General features: G+C 42.5%; 1 protein-coding gene across 4 annotated transcripts in view; it reads right to left on the bottom strand.

Annotated features, from left to right (window-relative positions):
* The window catches only part of Eps8 (EGFR pathway substrate 8, signaling adaptor), a 180,853-nt gene that overhangs the window by 49,332 nt on the left and 107,989 nt on the right, over positions 1-23,532 (bottom strand). For all 4 annotated transcript variants that reach the window (XM_048432469.3, XM_085687274.2, XM_048432468.3 and 1 more), the window contains 7 exons: positions 18,681-18,760; positions 17,487-17,563; positions 8,505-8,572; positions 7,214-7,375; positions 6,957-7,106; positions 2,192-2,274; positions 1,504-1,640 (listed from right to left, as the gene is read on the bottom strand). In XM_048432469.3, the coding sequence (XP_048288426.3) occupies positions 1,504-1,640; positions 2,192-2,274; positions 6,957-7,106; positions 7,214-7,375; positions 8,505-8,572; positions 17,487-17,563; positions 18,681-18,739 (736 nt within the window). In that variant the 5' untranslated portion in view covers positions 18,740-18,760. The remainder of the gene's footprint in view (positions 1-1,503; positions 1,641-2,191; positions 2,275-6,956; positions 7,107-7,213; positions 7,376-8,504; positions 8,573-17,486; positions 17,564-18,680; positions 18,761-23,532) is intronic.

Below are 23,532 nucleotides of genomic sequence, written 5' to 3'. Positions count from 1 at the left end.
GGTCATTAAAAACCCTAGTCTTTGAAAAACCAGTCCAGATGCAAAGAGACTTGGTAGGAAGCTACGTAATCGCTAAAGCAGAAGTTGATGTGCTTTGCCAGTGATGCCCGTGTTCCTATGTAGCCCTAGGACTACAGCATCGCTCGCCTTTGGAGTCACAGAAACCTAGGAGTCCTTATGCCCGCTTTACAGATGCAGCTGAAGTGGGAAACGAGGCTCTCCCATGGTCATATGGATAGAGAGATGCAGGTCTCGTTTCAGGCCTCGATTTTTGACCCACACGATCCAAAGTCCACCTCCTATTAAAGCCTATTAGGACTCATGTCAGTCCTAAGTCATAGAGAAACCAAACTGGAGGTTTTCTCCCTCCCTGCCACAAGAAGAGTTACAGAAGGCGCCATGCAGGCTGCTGGTAGAGAACTACAATGACCATTCAGGCACAATGTGTCATCTAGGGCAATAGTGGCATGGAAATTGCAGGGCCACCAACCACTTTCTGCTTAGATATAATACCTGCTCCACAGACGGGAACTCATGCCTGCTTCTCTAAAGCTGGTCAAGAGCCCACAGCTGGGGAGGTCATAGCCTCTACATGCACACACATGTCCACACACATGCAACATGCATATACAAACGCACACAGACTACACACACACACACACACACACACACACACACACACACACACACGGACGCCCCTCTGGGCATAAGGCAAATCATCCACTTGGACTTGCTAGGTCACTCCTGGACATTATGAAAATGAACCAACCATATATGGAGTCATTAAGGTTTCCAGACTCCAGAAGAATATTATGACATTAAAAAGTTACATTTGGGCCAGTGAGATGGCTCAGCAGTAAACATGTTCGCTGCCAAATCTCACAACCTGAGTTCAGTCTCCAGGACCCACACAGTGGAAGGAAAAAACCGAGCCCACACGTTGTCCTCTGACCTCTACATACAGTGGCATGCTTGCACTCACACACATACACATATACTCAATAAATATATGTTTTAAGTTACTTAGAGGCAGGCTGTAACTGTTTTTGCAAGCACTGTCAAGATAATAAAATGGCAAAGCCATAGGGCCCATATGACAAGGTTAGCCAAGGCTAGATCCTTTTTCCCTGCCACTGTCCTTACTGACGCCCTTTCTACGAACATATAAGAACTATCCAATGAGTAGAAAGTTTCTGCAGCAAAATATTTTGGAAAAAAAAAAAACCCCAACGGGCTTCTCTTTGCCATGTTTGTCACTGTGAGTCGGGTGAAGCTTCCTCTTTTGGTATTACAGAAATAGCTGTAATCCTAAGAGTATCTATTTCAATGACTGGCATGAATTCTCAGGGACAGCCTTAACAGCAGTCAAGACTTAACTTTCTAGTATCCAAGACTTAATTCCTTAAAACTAACTTTAACCCACAAATCCACATGAGAATTTGAACAAAGGAACGACATCACGAGCCAACGTGGATCCTTAGTAGGGTCAGCATAGGCACTTACAGTCCCCCTGGTCAGCGGCCCACGCAGACCAAGCTGCCACTCGGCTTCTAACGTCCACCTGAGTGACAGTCCCTGGCGGTGCAGGGGCAGGAGCCCTGGGAGGAGGCGGGATGCCGGGCTCTGCTTTGGCAATCATCCTAAGAATGAAAAACAAATTGAACTTTTACAATACCCATTTCTGCAACAGCAGTTCTCTCAGCTGGTGGGATTTGTTTGCCCCTCAGCCCCGGGAGTTACAGTCAAGGAGATAAGGATTCCCGGCTAACCCTGCTGTGTTTGCCTATAGATTCCCGAGACACAGAAATACAGAGAAATTAAAATTCCCTGGGAAACCACACTGAATTTTTCTCTGGGTTGCATGAGATTTGAAAAGCCAATGGGCACATGGTTTATACATGGGGCGACCTTGGGTCATCTCTTAAGACACCATCCATATTTTTTAACTGTCCGGGATATCTACACATGTGTGAGAAGCTCTGTGGGAGACAGCTGACAGATACAAGGAGAAACAGGAAGGGACACACACGGACCGACAAGCCAGCGAGAGCAAATGAATGGAGACTAAAGCTTGTAGTTTGGAAAACAGAATAATTCACCTCTATTGAACATAATTTCTGTAAAGCTTCAGGAGAAAAAACATAGACACACCATCAAATTCCCGCTCACCAATTTCTTTCAATGCTCTCACCTCAGGACCTCCGGCCGCCTCTTCTGCTTCCCGCCCTTACTGTCGCTGATTGCACTCTCGATATCCTCACTGATGAGGTTCGCCTGCGAGGAGAGACGGGTTAGAGGGAAGGCCAGAGGCTTGTCTGGGTTTTGATAGGAAGATAGAAATAGAAAAAAAATATTTAAATTCACAGTGTGAAGCAAATAAAAAGACTTTTAAAAAACATATGCCTTAAAAATATGACTCTGGTTTTTAGTGGTGAATGTTATAATAACAGAATCAAATACTTGTCTTTAAGGTTAACCTAGGTCCAGATTCCGCTTACAGATTCCTGCCCAAGAGCCCAGTATAATAAGATAATAAATAAGGCAAATGCACAAACGACATAGGTGAGTCCTCCTTTTCTCCTCCCTCCTCTGGGGCAGCTATAAGTCACCAAAACAATCACCAGGCCCAACTCAGACACTCTGAGCTTAAGGTAAATCTACTCATATGGCTTTGGTCTGCAGTGTGCCTGGAGACCTATATGCCAAAGGCCTGGCTACCAGCCTTCTATTGGGAGGCGGTAGAAGAGAAGTCATTGGGATGTGCCCTTAAAGAGGACATTGGGATTGCAGGATACTTCCTGTCTCTCTCTTTCCACTTCCTGTTCTCCATGAAGTGAACAGCAATTCTACCACACACTTTCTGCTGTCATGGACGTTTCCACTGCAGGCCTAAAGACAATGTACCAAATATCCATGAGCCGCAGCCCCAGAAGCCACAAGGGAAACAGACCTTTTCCCTCTATAAGGTTTCCAGCTTGCATGCTTTGCCACAGCATGTAAAGCTCACACAGTTCTCCATCCATAGGTAGAGTCTCAGCTGTAGATTACACCCATTTTAAGAAGCACTTCATTTTTCCATTTGTGAAAATGAACTATCTGTCACCACGAGCTTTCCCAACATTCTTCCAACAAGACCAGTGATTAGATTTTCTTGGGAACCCATGTCAGGCTTGTAGCTAAGGGGTTAATGTTGCTTGGTTAAGGAATTTATTTGTAGCCAGTAATTATCATGGTATATGAGGTTGTTGCTCATGTATTCATCTTCTATTTTGGTGCTTGCTCGCTCTGTGTAATTATGCATATTTTTCTCAGATATATGAGTCACATAGTCTTTAACAGTAAGCACTGATGAGTATAAAAATTTAGAACTGATGGGAACCTTCAAGATCATCTGGTCCATTTGAGAGAGGTGGGGAGGAGGATGTGGGAGGGTGCGTTTGCACAGTGGTACACATGGGGTACACATGTCAGAGGACAACCTCAGGTGATGTCTCTCATCTTATACCATGCTTGGGCTAGGGCCCTTGGTTGGTCCCCAACCACTCCATAAGTTGGGCCAGCTGCCCTCAAGCTTGGAGAAATTCTGTTTTCTGTCTCCCATCTTCCTGGAGGTATGTGAGGAGCACAGGTGCACACTGCACAGCTGGCTTTACATAAGTCCTGTGCATCCAAACTTGGGTTCTCAGAATGCACAGCAAGCAGTTCATCTACGGAACCATCTCCCAGCCCTTTGTGGTTGGTTAATACTCTGGGGAGACCAGGCCTGAGTGACACTGACAGTGTGACAACACTGTGATGGCTCCCAATCCAGTGTCACTTCCTTAGAACACTTCCTTAGATGACCAACATAAAGCCAAAGGTCTCTACTGAATACAGGATTAAAACTGGAAGTGTCTAGAACCTCAAACTTCTATGAGAAATGTTACCAACCTTAAGGAGGCAAATGTACCAATGTGGCATCCCATCATAAAAATTTAAACTCAAAAAGTGTTATTGCAGGATGTTTTGTACACACACTAGTTATACCACATACCAAGGTGCCTGTATTTTTGAAACAGCAAGGAAAGCATGCCCCATGGAGGCAGTGTGACATCAGTGAGTGAGTGGGTCCCATCATGTAAGTGGTTGCGAGCTTTGGTGAGAACGGAGCATTGTCCAGAAAATCTATCACTAGCACAGTCCCATAGAAAAGGAAAGCCTTTGATCCTAGAAGCTGAAGTTCAGAACCCATACTCAGGATAGTAACTAACAGCTCTCAAGTAGTACTTAAAAGCATGGGCACAGACACAAAATGTAAATGTCTTTTGACTCAGTATTCTCGATCGATAGATAGATAGATAGATAGATAGATAGATAGATAGATAGATAGATAGACAGAGAGATAGAGATGATAGATAGATGATAGATAGATGATGATGATGATGATGAAGAAGATAGATAGATAGATAGATAGATAGATAGATAGATAGATAGATAGACAGACAGACAGACGATAGACAGACAGACAAATATCCATCTCCTCTGAATTAGGCCAGCAAGATGGTTCAGTGGGTAAGGCACTTGTTGCCAAGCCTGACAACCTGAGTGATTCCCTGGAACTCACACAGTGGAAGAAGAGAATGAACTCCTACAAATTATCCTCTGACCTCCATATGAGACACTCCTCCTCAATAAATAAGTATAAAAATTAAAGAAATAAAATCTATTGATAAAGTTTTGCTCTTCTTTGGAGCAAAATAATCACCTTAAAAGTTTTGATTTAACATATCTAAATCCTCAAAAATCACTAAAATAATTCACAGATTCCAAAACCACTACAGTACATAAAAAGTTGATGAACATCAAACTGCAGGTTACTTAAATGACACAATTCCTTTCAAGTAACATTTTTATTACCATCTATGGAATAAATTAAAGTTAGAAAAAGTTGCAAACTGTCCTGTTAAAGATAGTCTTCACATGCCATGGTTTAATGTCAAAGGCATGCTGAAGAGGAGACGAAGTGCTTCTTTGTGCGGGTCTACAAATTCTCTACAAGAAAAATAACCTGCTGCTCTGAGAAGGTACTGTGAGGGCTTTAATAGAAAACTGTTCCTCAAATCTCCAATATTTAAAGACTGAGTGTCCAGTCAGTGGTGCTGTTTGGTAATTGGGCTACACAGCCTTGCTGTAGAAAGCCAGCACTGGGGGAGAGCTTTGAGGTTAAAAGTCTTTGGCCACTTCCACTTGGCTTTCTCTGCTTCTTTCTCCTGCCACCATTTCGGTTGTGTGTTGTCATGCCAACCCACTGCTGTAGAATATTATTTTAAGGTGTGTTACATTTGCTTATGCTGTGGAATATTTGTTTAACAATGCAAAGATGTGTTGCATTCCTTTAGGCTGCATTTGTTTAACTCTGTGAAGCTTGGTTACTTTGCCTGTCTAAAGTGCCTCATTGGTCTAATAAGGAGCCGAATGGCCAATAGCAAGGCAGGAGAAAGGATAGGTGGGGCTGGCAGCAGAGAGAATAGAGAAATCTGGGAAGAAAAGATCAAGGAATGAGAGAAAGAGGAGAGGAGAACTCCAGGGGCCAGCCACCTAGCTACAAAGCAAGCCATGGAGTGGAGTGAAAGTAAGCTATACAGAAGCAAGAAAAGGAAAAAGTCCAGAGGCAAAAGGTAGATGGGATAATTTAAGTTAAGGAAAGTTGGCTAGAAACAAGCTAAGCTAAGGCCAGGCATTCATAAGTAAGAATAAGGCTCCACGTGTGATTATTGGGGAGCTGGGTGGCGGCCCCCAAAAGAGTCAAAAAGTCCAAACAGTAAAAGACCAACAACAACACCCACATGACAGATGCCAATCCCTCTGGGACTCTAAGCCTCAATAAACCCTTTCTTCTCTTATGTTGATTTTGATCAGTGTTTTATCAAGTGACAGGAGAGAAACTAAGGTGCCGCTCAACCAAAGTAATTTCTCTTTTAGAGAAATCAACTCATAAAATAATAATAACCAATGTGGAAGGTAAGTTCTAAGGCTTAATCACAAATTATAATCATCTGGAAATTACAGCATGTACTAAATATAAATTTGGGGGGCTCTAGCCTATGATTAGTAACTGTGCTCAACTATTTCTCATTTCACTTAGGGATTACAAACCTGGAGAAATTTTTCAAGTCACATAATTAAATGGCAAATTTTAAATCAATATCATGGGAGAATCTAACTATTTAACTGGAAGAACACGAGCTCTGAGGTTAGCGATGAACAAAATAGACTTGTAGCGTAAGTATTTACTGTCTATCTGCCCAGCATGATTTTTTAACAATTGAATTTTAATTATATGTGCAAGGCCCGATGAGAATCTAATACATCATTTATACTTTGTAAATAAAGATAAACAACACACATCTATGTTTGACAGTTTAAGATAGGGTATCATTCTGAGGGCCAGGCTGGCCTCTGACTTTCTGCAATCCTCCTGCCTCACCCTCCTGAGTGGAAGAATTACAGGTAGGAACTATCATACCACACCCCGTATTTTTAAAAATAACAATCAGATTACCTCTTTTGTTTACTTGAGTGGAAACTTGAGGAAGGCAATTAGGTACGAGTTTTCCTTATCACAGTCTCAGAATCTTAAACCCTAGCTCCTAATAGTTGTATGACCAAGATGGGTCATTTGGTAGCTGCAGAACATTGCGTAAGAGGGTTGGGGGATGAACTGGAACCTGAGAGATGCCCCAGCAGTTATGAGGCCTTGCTGTTCTTGCAGAGGATGGGAACTGGGCTCTTAGCACCCATTATCAGGCAACTCACAAAGAGTTATAATCCCAGTTCCTAGGGATCTGACACCCTCTACTAGGTACCTCTCTTGGTACCTGCACACACACGCACACATGCACACAGTTGTGCATGCATACACACACACACACACACACACACACACAAATAATGGGAAGGTTGAACCACTGTTTTACCTTAACCTCATCACACTGGAAGAGATGAAGATCCGGCTTGTTCTGGGTTGGTTCTTTGCACACCAAGGCAAGAATGGAATCATAGCTGCATGAATGTACCACAGCTTGGCAATGCTGGACTGTGTTTAGTGGGAAATTCTCCAATTCATTCTATTAAAAAAAGTAAATGTTTGATAGTGTCCACCTTCCACTCATCCGTGAATCTGTCCTGACTCCCACTCCCGAGGGATAGAGCAGCACAAGCTCCGCACACTTGCCTTGGATTCCAAGTCTATCAGGCTCACAGCCCGGTCGTCCACTTGGAGAATCATATCTTGAGTCCACACCTTGCCCTTGGCGTCAAGCAGCTTCAGCTTTCTTATCCCGTCATCGACGGTTATCATAGCATCTTTCCGGTCCAGCACAAAGGTGGTCAGGTGCTGATGGTCAGCAAAAGGAGAAAGAAAAGAAAAACTTTCAGCACAGAAATAAACCATTCTCTGTATGTAGTTTCCCAAAGGAAGAATTGGCCTAATGGAAGTTAACTGGCAGCGAATCAAAGGACAAGCACAGCACACCACAACTTCAGTTACTCCACAGAGGACGGAGTTGAGTGGGCCTTGCTGAACACAGAAAGATGATGTCTTGACTAGTAAGATCTCTTAAACCTGTTTCATGCTGGGTCACATGGAGGTACAATAGCATGGAATAAAAACAAATTCTTAGCAGTAAAAACCCATAAACAGCATTTTCCTTAAACTAAGATCACCCCTTACTCAGACAGCTATTGAAATGCGGCACAATGGCAGCATTCCCGGTGGCGGCGACATCCTAGACACCTACTCGTGAGCCGCACAACGGTGCCGCTTTGTAACAGGTGCCAAGTCTGCCCTCTCCTGCAACCACTTTACTGAAACAAAGTGGTTTAGATTTAATTAAGTATACTCAAGATAAGCAGCAAACCGAAAACAGCCCTGCTTACATATCTTCAGCTACAAACTGGGGTTGTTTTGATTCCGATGAAAAGCAAATACCTTCAAAACTAAAAAGAGACTAGCATTACTAAGAACTAATAATGACGTTAGAGGAGGCTGAATATAAAGCTGAACGACTTGGTGCACCACAGCTTAATTGCAAAGTGTAGTAGAAGCCTTTCTCTTGTTCTAACTGGGCTGGTAAAGGCCAGCGAACAGCAGCTGTGATTTTAATGTATTTACTACGAAACTAGAACATAAACTTTCTCAATAGCTTCACACGTAACAGCTCAGTTTGAAACAAAATCTAAAGGAAAGATCCATATTCATCCCAGCACTCCAAAGGCAAAGACAGGCAGAGCTCTGTGAGTTCAAGGCCAGCCTGGTCTAGGTGAGTTCCAGGACAGGCTCCAAAGCTATAGTGAAACCCTTTCTCAAAATAACAGAAATAGCAAACAAACAAACAAAAACAAGCAAACAAAAAATCTTAAAAGACATTCTATTCGAATGAATTGAAACACAGTTCTGATTTCTCCCCCTGTATTTCTGCCCCTATAAAGGCATCCTTCACATTGGCAGGAGGAGCATTTCTCACCTCCACCCGGTACTGGGACACATCCGACACACTGCTGATGCTGTCTCGGGCATAGTTCTTCCTTTGCTCTGAAAGAGAAGTTTTGAAAAGACATGATTGAGCTACCAATAGGCTCAAGTTCATAGCTGGAGTCACATGGCACCTCCGAAGCTCGTCTGCCTCACATATGAATACAGACACTGACAAGTCCTTATTGTGCCCTGTGCCTGAAAACACTCATTATTCCCAGCCAATCCCAAGGTCACGAGAAAGACTAACTATGTGAGAGCCCTCAGAAACCATCAGAGCTCCAAAATTATAAATGTCCTAGGTTTTAAACATTTTTTACTAATTATGCATATGCAGGCATGTTTGTGAGAATATATGCATATAAATGCACGAGCCCAAAGAGGACAAGAGGAAGGCATTGGACTCTTTGCAGCTGGAGTTACAGCCAGTTATGTGCTGCTGTCCAGTGTAGGTGCTGGGAACCAAGCTCTGGCCCTCCACAAGAACCATACACAAGCTTGCCGGCAAAGTCGTCCCTCCGGCTCCCACATTATAAGTGTTCAAATAGGAAAAAAAAAAGCCATTTAATATTCAGGCTTTATTAATCAGGAACCTACTATTTATGAAAAAGATTTTTAAAAAGTATTTGTCAAATTTCCTCTGCGGATGCACCAAGGTCAAAATGCACCTGTGAGCGCTGTTGTGGGTGCTGATTGACATGTGGGAGGTGACAGCGATGGACAGACACAGCAAGGACCGTCTCCTTCCACACACCCAAACGGATTCAGCTCCGAGGACTGTCACAGACTAACAGTCGTCACACATCAATAGGACACACAAATGAGATACTCAGAAATACAGGGACAAACAGACAGGGAAATGAGGCGCTAGATAGACAGCTGTTGCATCAAACCCCTCAGCAGGCAGAAGAGACCTTTCCTTTTGAAGATGCTGCAAAACCAAACATAAACCAAGTCCAGGCATTATCTGTATTTGGTATTTGTTAGTTTCCAATCAAGTGCTTTATGTAGAAATTCAGGTTTGCTTTATTTCTTCTCAGGTAGAATGTATGGGTGGAAAGGAACCTAGCAGGTGATCAGGGGACTCTCTGACCCAAGACCCAGCTTTGAGTTTGTCCGTACGTAAGAAAGTAGATTTAGGCAAGAATCTTAAGGGCCTGGGTCTCGGAGATTTACTACATGTAAAATACTTAAACAAGTAAAAGGTAAAGTCCTTAAAAACCTAAAAACCATTGGCATACTTAAGTATTTGTCCTAGGTTTTGTGATTGTGTGTGTGTAGATAAATGTCATATATATTGTCATATATAAAATATCTATATAAATATAGACACTAGATATGTATAGTTTTCCTACCAGCCAGCATTTTTTAACTATAAACATGTTTCTTTTTATGCTTAGATGTCTCTATACTAAAAAGGTCTATAAAAATTGAAGAACAAGTAGAAAAATATAAAGTACATAGGCAGACCCAAAACATTCAAGTCCAGTGTTTTAAAAACATGACAAATGAATGCTTTGCAAATACATGAGAGCAGTGATCTTTCCGTCCAGATTCACCCAGGAAAACCTCCGTGTCCCTCTCATCGCCTCTCACGTTGTTCCCGTCTATTCTGGTTTTGATTTTGCAGCATTAAAGTCACTCAATAAAAGCACACACACCACAAAGTCCAGCCGCGGCTACCTTTCTTTTTCTGCTTGGAGGAGGATCTGAAGAAGTACGCTCCGTCTGTTCCTACCAAAATAATGTGGTCACAAGAAAGATCCGGTTCCACCTACAATTTTCCCAAGCATTTCAAAGCACACCTCTTCCCCTGTGATTGGACCTAATGTATTTAGCAAAGAGGTCCATAGTTTTTCTATTAGCTGAGGGTTAACGTGGGATATTAATACACGATCAATTGCTCATGGGAAAGCCTCGGTAAGGCATGAAACGCAGCGTTTGACTCCTGAAGACAACTGGCAGGGACCACCACTTCAACATCACAGGGTTATCAGCTTCCTGCTCAACTCTCCAGCACAGCGCCGGAACACGACAGTGGTTGTCTCCTCTGATGTGACCTTCGGATAACAGAGGGAACGGCAGCGGTTGCCATGGTACCTGATGGCAAGACAATACGGTGGCTCCAGCATATTCAAATGCTTGGCTGGGCCTTCCAGATAAAATGATTGGCAAATACAAGTAAAGGGTCCAAATACTGCGTAGGCTTTTTACTTGGAAGAAGTAAAAGTTCATCCCCCAGATCTCAGGACACACAGTATTTCAACCCCAGGAAAACATAATTTATAGGAACAGAAATGATTGTTGCTGATGGCAACCGCTCCTTTTGACTGATTACCCGAAGGTGAGCTGTCATTCCCAATATTCCTAGCTTGCCTTCTTTACCATGCTTCACAAGAAATAAGATACATGTCACTGAAAAGTACCTTAGAAGGCCCCCAAAAATGTACTAATGTCCTAAAAATGACTTAGAAAGAAAAGAATTGTGGTGATACAAAGTCAGGAGACAAAGTCCATTATTAACACTTTAATAGGCAGTTTTGAAAAGACACACCTGAAAGTCAAATGTAGTGTCTCTTTTGATGAGAATCCCATACACCGATACGTTCGGTGGTAAATAGCACTCTGGATCCTAAGCTAAAAACTTTCCAAGACTCAGAATGAACGAAGGCTTTCAATGAAGCCATCAAGAGCAAGGCAGTGGTTCTCATCCTTGGCTGCCTAAGGCCAAGGACTTTAAAAAAAAAAACACCCTAAAGACTCCCATGTACTGGTCCAGGGTTCACCAGGCCACTGGGATCTATAAAGGTCCCAGAGAACTGTGATGTAGAGCCTGGGATGCAAACCTTCACTCCAGAACCCATAAGAAAGCCAACCTGTTGGCAGTGTATCCTCGAGGGATGCTACTGCTGTTCATGTTAGGATGTAAACAGCAGTCGAAAGGCATATCAAATAATAACTGAATAACTCTGGGTGTGGAGTTTGGAGTTTCTCAACTGCCCATACAAAAGCCAGTGCCTCTCCATTTCCCACCTCCCTCTCTTTTCCCTTTCTGCTTTCTTTCCTCTCCTTCCCCATGCCCTACTTTCTCTATCTCAAAATAAAATTATACATGAAGGGACTCTAGCCAGCCCCAGTGGGAACATATGACCCTGGCAGGTCCTCTGCCTTGCTAAAAACCCTTAGATTACCTTCCTAAAGCTAGCCCTCAAGGTCTATTGTCTTATTTGGACACTTCCTCCTCCTGCGGCAGACCACCAAGGTCCAGCTATCACAATATTGAAGTCCAGCAACCAAAAGCCCCCTTTAGGCTGACCTAATTAACATGCCCAATTACAATTAGACACCTCCTCCTAACACAGAGTTTCCCCTTTTCTGTTTATAAACTGCCATTTGCCCATGGATCAAGACTGTCTATTTACCCAGAGGCAGTCTGCTGAACCCTCCCCACCCACAGCAAATATTCAACCCCCTCTCCCTTGTTCCCTATCTCCTGTCTTTGTCCCTTATCCCTGCCCTTTGTCCCTCTGAGGCAAACACATCTCCTTTGTGCTCAGAACTTGGTCCTGAGGTGTGTTGTGCTGATGCTGGTCCCTTTAAAACATAAGTACAATTTTATTTTCTCTGATTAACACTAGTTTTGCTAAAACTTTTTTTTCTTTTTTGCTATTAGCTTTAATCCTGTGGAACAGAACACATAAGCACATTCAGACAGATTAGATTCAATAACCAATGAGAAAATTCTTTGCAGATCATTTTAGCACTGAGCTGATATGCTCTTACACAAACTGATCTTGAGGCCAGACATATTACACTGTAAGCTTATTCAACTGTTTAGTTTGTACAACTGTACCTACTCAGGTAAGCAGGCATTGGTGAAGCTTGTTTTTAATCTACTTTGCTCATTTAAAAGAGCTAATATTCAGACACAATACTAAGACTAAAAATGTTTACTTTTTCTTTAAAAAGGCATTGCTCAGAAAGTAATGGCCTGAACCTTTCAACAGAAAGACAAAGAACAGTTACAAAGAATATTTTGACCTAGATAAAACAAGGGACTGAGGCTCATACTGCCATAGTCTTAGCAACAAAAATTACAACCAATAACAGGAAGTCCCTGAAACTGACGAGATTCACTAGGCACCTCCCTGCCAGAGTAAGCAAGAAAAGCTAAAATTCTCTCAGGGGAGAAAAGCAGAGCTGCACATACAACAAGCCAAGTAGCAAAAGAGACAGTGAGACCAGACCAGCTGATGGGAAGAGGCAGAAAGTAGTCTAGCTGCCTGGAAGAGGTTTAGGCCAATGGGTTCCCTGGAAGGACACTCCTCGACCTGTTGAGCCACCTGCAGCAGTGCAGTGTGCTCCAGGTTCCCAGCTTTGTGAGCTGTCACCAGTGCTGGGGTGGGACTTGGTGATGCAGCTGTCTTTGAGTCATTTCTGCTCCTGTAAGTAACCTCTCACCCATATTCCTGTAGGCAATCCTAAAAAAAACTCTCAGTTCACCAAATGGGACTTCGGCGGTATCTGTACTTTGGTCTATCAAGGGTTCCTTATCTGGTGTCAGTAGACACCTCACATAGGAAGATATGTGTGTTATATCTCCCCATGTTGTGCCTCCTGCCTGAAGAAGCTAGAAGAGGACAATGGAACAGGACATCTAATTTATTCATATTACTTAAACTTTTGATGAACCTGGTTCAGTCATAGCATACATAACCCAAGACCAATTTCACCCTTCTTTCCTAATTGAAAGTTGCCAAGGGCTGCTTGCTATTTTGAAATAATGTTCACATCATTTTTATGGCTTAAAATCTTTGGCGTGCATAAAAAGGGAGGGAGGCCAAAAGTGACCGCCAGAGGACGGCTTGCAGGAGCCCATCTTCTCCAGGCTCTATGTGGATCCGCAGGAATAAACCCAGATCCTCAGTCATGGCGGCAGCAGCTCGTACTCTCTAAGCCATTTCTCTGCCCCTCGAAGTATTTGGTATTTGTCTTAACATGGTAGTGTTCCTTTTTCTCCTCATCCTACACTCTCCAGTTAACACCAAGCTCTCAGCAGTTCATTAATTCTTTATATCTATTCTACAAGTAGTTATTGGGCATAAATGATCCATTAACCACTGCACTGATCAATAAGCACAGGGAACCCTGCAGTGACCAGGACAAATGGAGGCCATTGTCACGGGCTGACTGCATAGGGGAGATTCACATTGCTTCTTACCGAATCCACCTACTCACCCCCTACGGTGTCTGGAAAACACAGCTGACTTTTCAGCGCACACTTCAAGGCTCGGGTCCCCCATGGAACCCCTGCTGACCACACCCCATCAAATAAACCTGCTTTCCCGACCATCTACTTTCTGACATCCAAGCAGACTTGAAATATATTCCCATGAATATTTTGTTTACCTTTATTTAGTACTTATTAACATATTTATTTATAGTTTATACTATGGAATATATTTGTGGCATATATTTATTAATATGTTTAATAGGTATTTATTTAATATACTTAATTAGTATTTTATTAGCCTTTTATTACGATAGTTTTCTATATATGGATATGCATACAGTTTCCCCAGGAACATTTGTTAAGAGCGTTTGTCTTAACCATAGTGTATACTTTGGACATTTCTGTTGGGTCTCAGATAACTGTCGCTGTGTGGGATTAATTTATGGTTCCTTTACTCTAAGCCATTGGGTCGCATGTCTGCTTTTGTTACTACGGATCTATAGTATAATTTGATTTCAAGAATTCCATTATCCCTAGCTTGTTCTACTTCTCAGAACTTCTTTGGCTACTTGGAGTCTTTGATGCTTCCATATGTATCTTGGGGTTAGCTTTTCCTTGCCTTTGAAGGCTGGCACTGCAGTCTTGATGGGCAATCGCCGCCTTCTCTCACACGTGCAGACACCACACCTTCTCTAGTACATGTGGATCCCAGCCTTCTCTCACACGTGTGGACACCACACCTTCTCTAGTACATGTGGACCCCACGCCTTCTTCTCTCGCACATACGGACACCTCACCTTCTTCCTCTTGCATGGGTACCCTTTCACTCCTTTCTTTTACCGTTTCTTACTATGAATGATGGTGATGGATTTTGATAACAGCTATTCTGCATCTATCGAGACAATTTTATGATTTCTCCCTTTGATTCTATTTATGTGTTGTTTTATGTGTATTTATGTACATATGTACCTTTTTGCTTGCTGAGATGAAGCCAACATGTCCGCGGTTTATGATCTTTTTGCTGTGTTGCTAAATTCTACTTTGCAAGTATTTTATTGAGAAATTTTGCATCTATGTTCAATAAGGAAACTGATTTATAGTTTTAATTGTTGTTATTTCTTCTCCAATTTTATTATCAGAATGACACTGGATTCATAAAGATAATTTGATGGTGTTCCTTCCCTTTCTGCTAGGGGGGCAGTGTGGGGGGGCTTGGTTCTTGGTGGTAATTCTTCTTGTAAGGTCTAACAGAATTCAAAAGTGAATCCATATGCTCCTGTGCTTCTGTGCTTAAAGACTTTGAAAGCTTTAAAAGCTGCTTCTAACTCTCTCTTTCTCTCCGCCATCCCCCGTGTGTGTAAGTCATTCAGTTGTTCATATCCTCTTGGTTCTACTTGGTTACATGGCCACAAGTATTTGAAAATAGCTCCTGCTAGTCTATCTCACCATAACTCACACTGGCTATGATAACGTCATTTATGTTTGCAACGACTCAAGAGGCATGGATATAAAGGTAATGGCGATTATGCAGCACACCAATGGACTTACATAGTCCATAATAAATGTCAGTCTAGAAATGGAAGGTTGAAGGGATTGCTTTATCCTTGCAAACTCCATTTCATTTATTCAGTTTCATCAAGCCAATCTCTATATCACAAAACCCTTAGAGCCAGGAATCAGACTTTACCGGTACTGGGTTGAGCACATATTCATCACCAAATAAGTATGTGCTGAATACATCCTCTAGAGACGACCGCAAGTGACTAGGCTGTGGTAGGAATGTCTCAATGTGGTCTCCATCCATAGACAAATGCTATTCTCAATAAATCGGGAACCCTCTCTTTCCAATGCACAGACTCACAGCTGCTTAAGGTGCTGAGAACAGGGATGGGTGCAAGCATGAGAGCGAGCAGGGCTCAGCCTGAAAAAATTACATCGCAGCCCCTAAGGCTCAGGGAGCAGCATGGGCGAGGGAAAGGAACGGACGTGAGGGCTGAACAATAGGGAAAGGCTGGGAAGTGCAATCTTCTGTGAGAGATGCTACAGCCGCGATGACAAACTCAGAGAAACTGCCAATGTCTACACTGAATTGGCACGAGAACGGGACCGTGACAACCAGGCACGGGTGGAGGAGGGCCTCAGGGGCCTCAGTCCTCACTGCTCAACTGTTAGCTACTGATAAGTCTGGGGAGATGAGGAGCCATTGTCTTCCCCTGCATACCCACTTGTGACCCCACCAGGCACCAGTGGACAGTTCTAGCGTAGTGGTTACCCACATGGCCCTGGTTAAAGTCAACGGGTCACAAAACAACCACAGACATGAACTTGGGAGAGGGACATGTAGGGAGTAGTGGGGGATGTAAATAGTATGGGAGGGAGATAAGAGAGGATGTGTGAGAGTAGTCAGAATGCATTATATGCATGTATGAAACTGTGGAAGAATGAAGAAAGAAGAAGGGATGTCTGGATAGGACACAAAGTTGAAAACAGCATTAGCAGCATTATCATAGCCGTCGAGAAACACATTTATATATAGTATTAAACCCATTTTATGAATGCATGATTTCAGTTGTTAAAAACAAATTGCAAAACTTCAGGATTGGTAAGTCTTAGCCACCAAGGTCATAAGCCTAGATACTGTATAATAACTCTCAAACTTAGAAAATGCTACTGTTTCTATAACACAGAGTAGCTATGATAATAGGCATAATAATAGGAAACATTTACAGGACTCTCTGCTCCTACACTACTTTGGAAACAGTTTACTGTATATCATTTAGCTCTTGTTACAGTGTTAATGGAAAAGGTGAGGAAAATGAGGTACACCCAGGTGTCACTCAAGACCACACAGCTCCAGTGTGGAAGAATTGTATTTGGATGTGGGAATTCTTACCGGCATCTCTGCTGTTAATCACATTTCTAGCTTATTTGCTAGACAATAATAAAGTTCATACAAATCCTCTATAAATGATAAACTTCCAATGTCTTCCAATGTTATGTGCCTCAAGAATACTCAGCTTCTTCTTAGTGACTTGAAGTGAATAATAGAGAGGACTGGGGATGTAGCTCAGTGGGCGGAGTGCTTGCCTCGCCTGCACAAAGCCCCAGCTTCAGTCCTGGGCACTGCAGAAGCTGGACATGGTGACACATGATGACACGTGACTGCAAATGGTGGGACTCAGGAGGATGAAAAGTTCAAGGTTATTCTTGGCCACTTAGTGAGGTCAAAGCTACCTGGGACACATTTGACTCTGTCTCAAAACTAAAATTATGCACATATAAAACAAAATAGAGAGGTTAACGGAAGACCCAGAAGGACTGAGAAGAACACCTTATTAGTTTGTGATCTAGAGAGAAATTCTATCAAGGTAACTAGTCATGTTGACTGACTACCACAAATGTTCAATAGCTCTAAGCGGAACAGTGCACCATCTTCGGTCCCACAATCGTCAGCAGGATTGGCCACAAGGCAACATTCATTTTACAAATAATACATGAGAAACCCCTCCTGAGGTCTCAGCACCATGCGGCAGACTTCTTTAAATCAATGACCACACTGCAGACAAAGTTTCAGGTTGTAGGGAAGAAAAGAGTTCATAGCTTAGGCTTTGTAAAGAATCTAAAGTAGCATTATCTAGCTAGCTCTGTCATTTCAAAGACATGACAGCAGGTTCTGAGCTTAAAAATATGGGTCCCTAAGCAGGTAGACACAGAAGCAGCCTGCCACATAGACATACGTACCATACAGGGCCTTTGCACTTGATTTTGAACTATGCTCTCTGTCCATCTGGGAAAAGGGTGGTGAAGATCCGTAGCCACTGTAATAATAATAAAAGAAAACATTCATTGTCTCGGGTTAAAGTCCACTGTGGGTAATAAAAATTCACAAACCAAAAATTTAAAATGTCAATGTACCACAAGCACCATTTTTTAAAAAAGGAACATACTGAGTTTACACTAATTGAGTAAGCCAATAGGAACAAGTTCCTGCTCAGGCAAGTCATGAATAAACAGAAATATTAAACAAGTAATGCCAGTGGTGACCATGGTGCCCATCTCAGCCCATTCTCAATGCCAAGTCCGAACCACAGCAAAGAGAATCAGGGTTGGAAACCACCTTATTAGATACAAACCTTTGTTATTCAACCACAGAGGAGAAAGGAACACTGGAGAAGCAACGTAGATGGAAACCTCTTACGTCCTATTTAATAATTAAATGTGTTTTCCTACATACAGTAAATATAACCTGTTCTAAAAAATGTGGAGTGGAACATGGGTCATGATGGTAGATATGAAAAAGTTATATTATGCATGCCATAGAAGGTAACAGCCCCTCAATTCGGTCCTGTGGTTTCAGTTGGTAGCAGGTGACTTGAGGAATGGCTCTGTCTGGATTTTGTTTTATGTTCTTGTATACAATGGCAAATATCTATATAGTGTGGACTAAATGGTAATGAACATTCCTCAGCTCTACTTTACAAATAACAATAGAATGTTCCAGAGATACCCGAAGCTGCTGTATGATACGCATTTGATGACAAAAGGCAGTAGGTATAAAATGCCAGCCTCAAATATCTTTTGACTCCTTGACAGTATCTCTGAGGCTTGTGTTTACTTAGCCTTTTTAATAATAGCTTTTAATAATAACACAGACTAGTAACAAAAAAAGGAGATTGCTTCTGAATGAATCAGGAATGGATTGCATAAAGAAATATAAATAATATTTTCATTTAAAATATGTTTAAAAGTAGCTAGGCATGGTGACACAGGACTGAAACACTATCTCTTGAAAGGCCAAGCTTGTAAGATGAAGGCTAGATCAGACTACACAGAAAGTTCTAGGCTAGTCTGGGTTTCAGAGTAAGAACATCTCCTAAAATAAGCAAACACCACATCAAACCCCTGCCCAAATTATACATGAACTCTTCAACTTACTTCATCTGAGAAGGGTAAATTCCATAACCACCAGGAGGGTTAGACATATGACCATTCATGCCGGCTCTCACGCCTCGGTTCTAAAAATAGAAAGGCACACAGGTCAAAGGTAAGAAAGAAGTCAGGACATCTCGGTTTACTGCCAGACCGATACTAGAAAGGCAAACAATAAGGTCTCCGCCTTCAAGCACGCAGGCTCAGAGGAAGGCAAGGGCATGTATATGAGGACCCAGCTGGGTTTTATGACTAATAAAAAAGCTAATTTAGTGAGTTAAAGAAAAACCTGTAACAGAACCCTTAGTCATCTAAGTGAACGGCCTAATTCCATATTCTGCCCATTCCAGTCAGCTCTGTAAGGTGCCATTCTCTTACTGCATCATAAAAGTAGTATAGACTCGACTGATGAAAATGTATAAAACACAGAGAAGTACCCAGAGGAAAACCAGACTCTTTAAAGAGAACCACGGAGAGCTCTGTCTTAGCATGTGTGAGGCCCTGGTTCGACCCCCAGCACCAAAATGACACCAGAGTCAATCCAACGTAGCCATGCAGTAGCCTGCAGGTCACCTGTCTGCCTTTTGGCACACTCCAAGCTCCCTCCTTTTCCTCTCCCTTCCTTCCCTGCACATTTAACAATGCCTCGTTTGTGATTCTTACACACTTGGATTCATCTCTTGTTTAAGACAGTTTCTCTTACACATCCCTTTTCTTCTCATGAGAAAATAACTGTGAAAATCAACACCTAGTATTAAACTCCAGAAACCATTTTAAGTGCCTTTTTTAAATGGAACAAATTTCCCTCAAATGAGTGGGAGAGAAGACTCAGCAGGTCAAAACACTGTCACACACATCCGAGGACCAGAGTACTGTGCCTGGGACCCATGATGGAAAGAGAGAGCCGACTCCAGAGAGTTGATCTCTGACCTCCACACAATGCTGTCACATGCACACATGCCACATGCACACCATAGTTAATAATAAATAAGAATAATATGATTTTTTTTAAAAAAATTGCCTTCAAACAAGACAAATGAGTAAAAACAAGTCAAATCCTTGCGTTATCAGTACAATGGCCATTTCTTTCTTCCCTAGAAAGATGAAGATATTTCTGTGCTAATTAATATCTACTCACTACTGGATCCACAGTCCTCCCTGGCTTCTCTGCCACTCACCCACCCTGAATCCTGTTTTGTTTTTCTACCCTGTCCTTGCATTGACATTGCTAATTCCAACCAACCTTCAGGTCGGGGACACACATCCCCTAGTTTTACCAAAAGACAAGAGCCCGGGTGGGAGATGCAGGCAGCTACTGAGTGCTCAGTTGGTGACAGGTACTAAGACAGACACTAGGATTCCTCTGGAGAACAAATTAGATGTGGCCTCAGCCACACATCTGGTGATAAAAGCAGACCCTTCCTGAAAAAATATAGAATTATAAAATGCAGTTGCCGCTGTGAAGAAAATTCAGGGTTATTATAGGCGTATATAAGAAGGGAATAATTCAGATCAAAACGATATTAAAGAAATCATACTCAAGACCTGGCAATTTCCAGCTAATTCTTCCTCATTCTTTCATCTCAGTTCAGTCAATCACAATGCCCTTGGGGAGCTCTTATTGACTCTCCTGAATAAATAGAACCACATTATCAGATACTCCTCACAGTACAAACAAACCTTCAAAGTTCGGACAGCAGCTGTAGCTTCTCATTTGTTAGTTAATCCCTGACTTCACCGCACTGCCGGTTCTCAGAGGGCAAGGACTTTTGTTGGAGACTGCTGTTGTTCAAACGCTCAGAGAGCGCTAGGCATTCAATAGGTGTCCATTAGACAGTAGTTCAAATCGAGGAGGAAGACAAGCCTGAGTCCCTCTTTCCAAAGAACATATGATCTTAGACAATGTTAATTTTGTACCGAATGACGTAAGTAATTAAGTCCCTGTTCAACGGGCTCTGCTTAAAACCCTGTAGAGTTTCCTGGGAGGAAAAGTCTTTTTGGAAGAGACGGACTTGTACTTAAGTAAAGGTTGGAATTTATAGATCCCCCAAACACTAAAGTGAATTCCAGCTCCCTGATAATGTTTTCCTATTTGCCTCCTGCTTGAAGACACACGTCTAGATAAAGGAGCAGAGAAAGTTAGATATGTGTCACCTCAAAGCATACCAAAAGGTTACACTGACTCACAAGCTGAATTTCTCTGAGGAAGTGAGCTACACAGCAGATCCTGTGATCTGCATTTTCCAATAGGCAGCAAAACACAGTGGCCCTCCCCTTCTGGGAGGGGTGGACTTAACATGAAGATGGGGGAGAGCCTTGACCACCAGAGGCTGACAACTGGCATTTCGGTGAATCTAAATGAGCAACCGGAAGGAGTAGTTTCTTTGCCGCTAGTCGCTGCCAACCCCTACACATGTATCTCTCAGGAATACCACAAGAATTTTCTGCCGGGGTGCAAACATTTGCCCAGATGTTCTTGCCCAGGGTCACAGGTCTTCCGTCTAAAAGGTAGGAAAGCATCACACTTGGGTCCTTTGTTCTGACGTCACTCTCTTGTGAGGTCCTAGGGCACTGCAAAGCTAATAAAAACTTAGGTTTTTCTCTTGCTCTTCATCTTGTGTGTTAATTTGGTTCCGAGATCCAGGTAAAGAGTTCATTCAAGAACTAAAGAGCGCAGGGGATGCTGCTCCCGACAGGGGCCACAGAGGGAGCTTATGCCATATAGTCCTTGCACAGCCAGCATGGGGACCAGAGTGAACCCTGGCGAGACAGTAGGCCAAGAGGCACATGTCTACCATGCTAGTGATAGACAGCTGAAATACCCGGATCCCTTTGGCTTGACGCTACCTCAGAACAACAAGATGGACAGGACTTGAGGATGGCATTTGAGCTAGGCTTCCACACGCAGAAATGTAAATGCCCATGGGTGCACATACATGTGCACACACAGACACAATATTCACATCTACTCTACGTGAGCACGGCTCTTATAGACTTATACTTAGATTGCGTGGCTGTTTCTATTGTTTGTTTAGGCTTTGACTTTGATGTACTCCTTGGTACAGTCATAAGCAAATCAGGGAGAAGCTTACTGATTTTCATGCTAGGAATATCCACACCCACCCTATTGGTGATTCAGCAGTTTACAAAAGTGCTCAGCATCTCCCATTTTGCTCTCAGAAGTGGCCAGGATACAACTAGAACACTGGGCTGTTGCATTCCAGATTGGGACTAGCCCTTCAGATCTAAAACGAAGGGGTTAGGATTCAGGCATTTGCCACTGAGGACTGGAATCCTAACATGCATTATCTCCTACTGTTTGGCTCAGTCAAGTCAATGAAGCCTGTCTCGGCTCTGGGCCCTGTCACAAACAGAGGCGATTCTTCTTTTTGTAGTTCATGTGGCTGGTATAAACATCAAATGAGGCAGACACAAGTTGATTCAGAAGTTTTCTTTACAAGGGAGAGAGAGAGAGAAAGGAAGAAGAAATAGTCTTTCACAGCAGCCTGCTTCATTCAGAATATAAATTAAACCCCTGGGCCTCGTGCTGATTTTGATCTGGTTTGCATTTCAAAACCACAGCAGCTGGTTTTAATGAAAAGTGGTAGCCTGGGCATCCCCTCTCCTGCATTTGCTTCTTCCTAGGAGCCTAATAAATGCGTGGTTTGTGCTCTGTGTTAAAAGAGCGATCTGTCAGAATCGGGGAGCATTAGAAAAGAGAAGAAAAACGTCAATTTGCTAAATTGAATTTCAAATATAGAACGTCGTCCCACTGGGCTACTGTAGTTTCACTTGTCACTGTGGTCAGGTGGTGTCCCACATGGGGGCTTCAGATGTCTAAACACAGCCATCACAGAACACTCCTCCAAAAGGAAGCTGTGTTTTGGGGTTTTTCTGTTAGGCATTTAAAGATATGCTCAATTTAATGCCTACGTGGCACCTGGACAGAGGAGAAAAGTCAGCTCTGACCAAGAAAACAGGCTGTTTTCATTTTCACAGTCTTTACCACTTTCTGAACTTACAGATGCAGCTAATTGTACCGATTTCCTTCTACTGAGGAGCACTGAAAACCCATCACAATAGCTGCCAAAGAGTCGGATTTGATTGTCACTTCAATCTCCCCATGAAACACTTTTCTCAAGTCGTAGTTATTCCAACTTTCCTTGTTTTCTAAGCAAAATAACATCCTTTGGTGATTGTAAAGATAGGAATAACAAAGGCAAGACACAGCACACCAAAGAAGCCCAAGATGAAAATATTTAGGCAATGAAAATGCATTCCAAGAAGAAAGAAATGGGGCTACAGCCAGACTAAACCAAAGAGTTAAATCCATAGTAGAAAGTATATCTGCTAGCTCACTGTGGAGACCAGAGAGATCCCCCTGTCTCTACCTCCAGAGTACTAAATTAAAGGCATGTGCTAACTACAACCCACCAATTTCAACCCAATCTTTATGATATTCTCTACCAATGGTTTTACTTAAAACTTAAAAGATGAAGCCTAGACTGGCCATACAGGGAAACTGAGAGTTCGAGGTTTGTCTGGGCTATAGAGTAAGTTCAAGGACAGCCTAGGTAACATAGTAAAACTGTCTTAAAACAAATACAAAAATGTTGTGAGGGGTTGGAAGGGTAACTCAGTGGCTGAGCGCTTGTGTAGACATACAAGGCTTTAGATTTGGTCCTCAGCATGAGACAAAACCAAAACCAAACCAACCTAATGTCTACTCGAGCTATAGATAAATTATTATTGTTAAATAAATCTTAAATATTTAAAATAGCTTTTGTTTCATCAAAGTTATAAAGATATTAGTCCATAGAGTTCTGTTATATGCCGTGGCCTTATTGTTAATGTCACA

The sequence above is a fragment of the Myodes glareolus genome, chromosome 3 (genome assembly GCF_982192425.1).
Source record: "Myodes glareolus chromosome 3, mMyoGla1.1, whole genome shotgun sequence".
NCBI classification, from domain to species: Eukaryota; Metazoa; Chordata; class Mammalia; order Rodentia; family Cricetidae; genus Myodes; species Myodes glareolus.
This window is presented reverse-complemented; position numbering and strand designations above follow the sequence as displayed.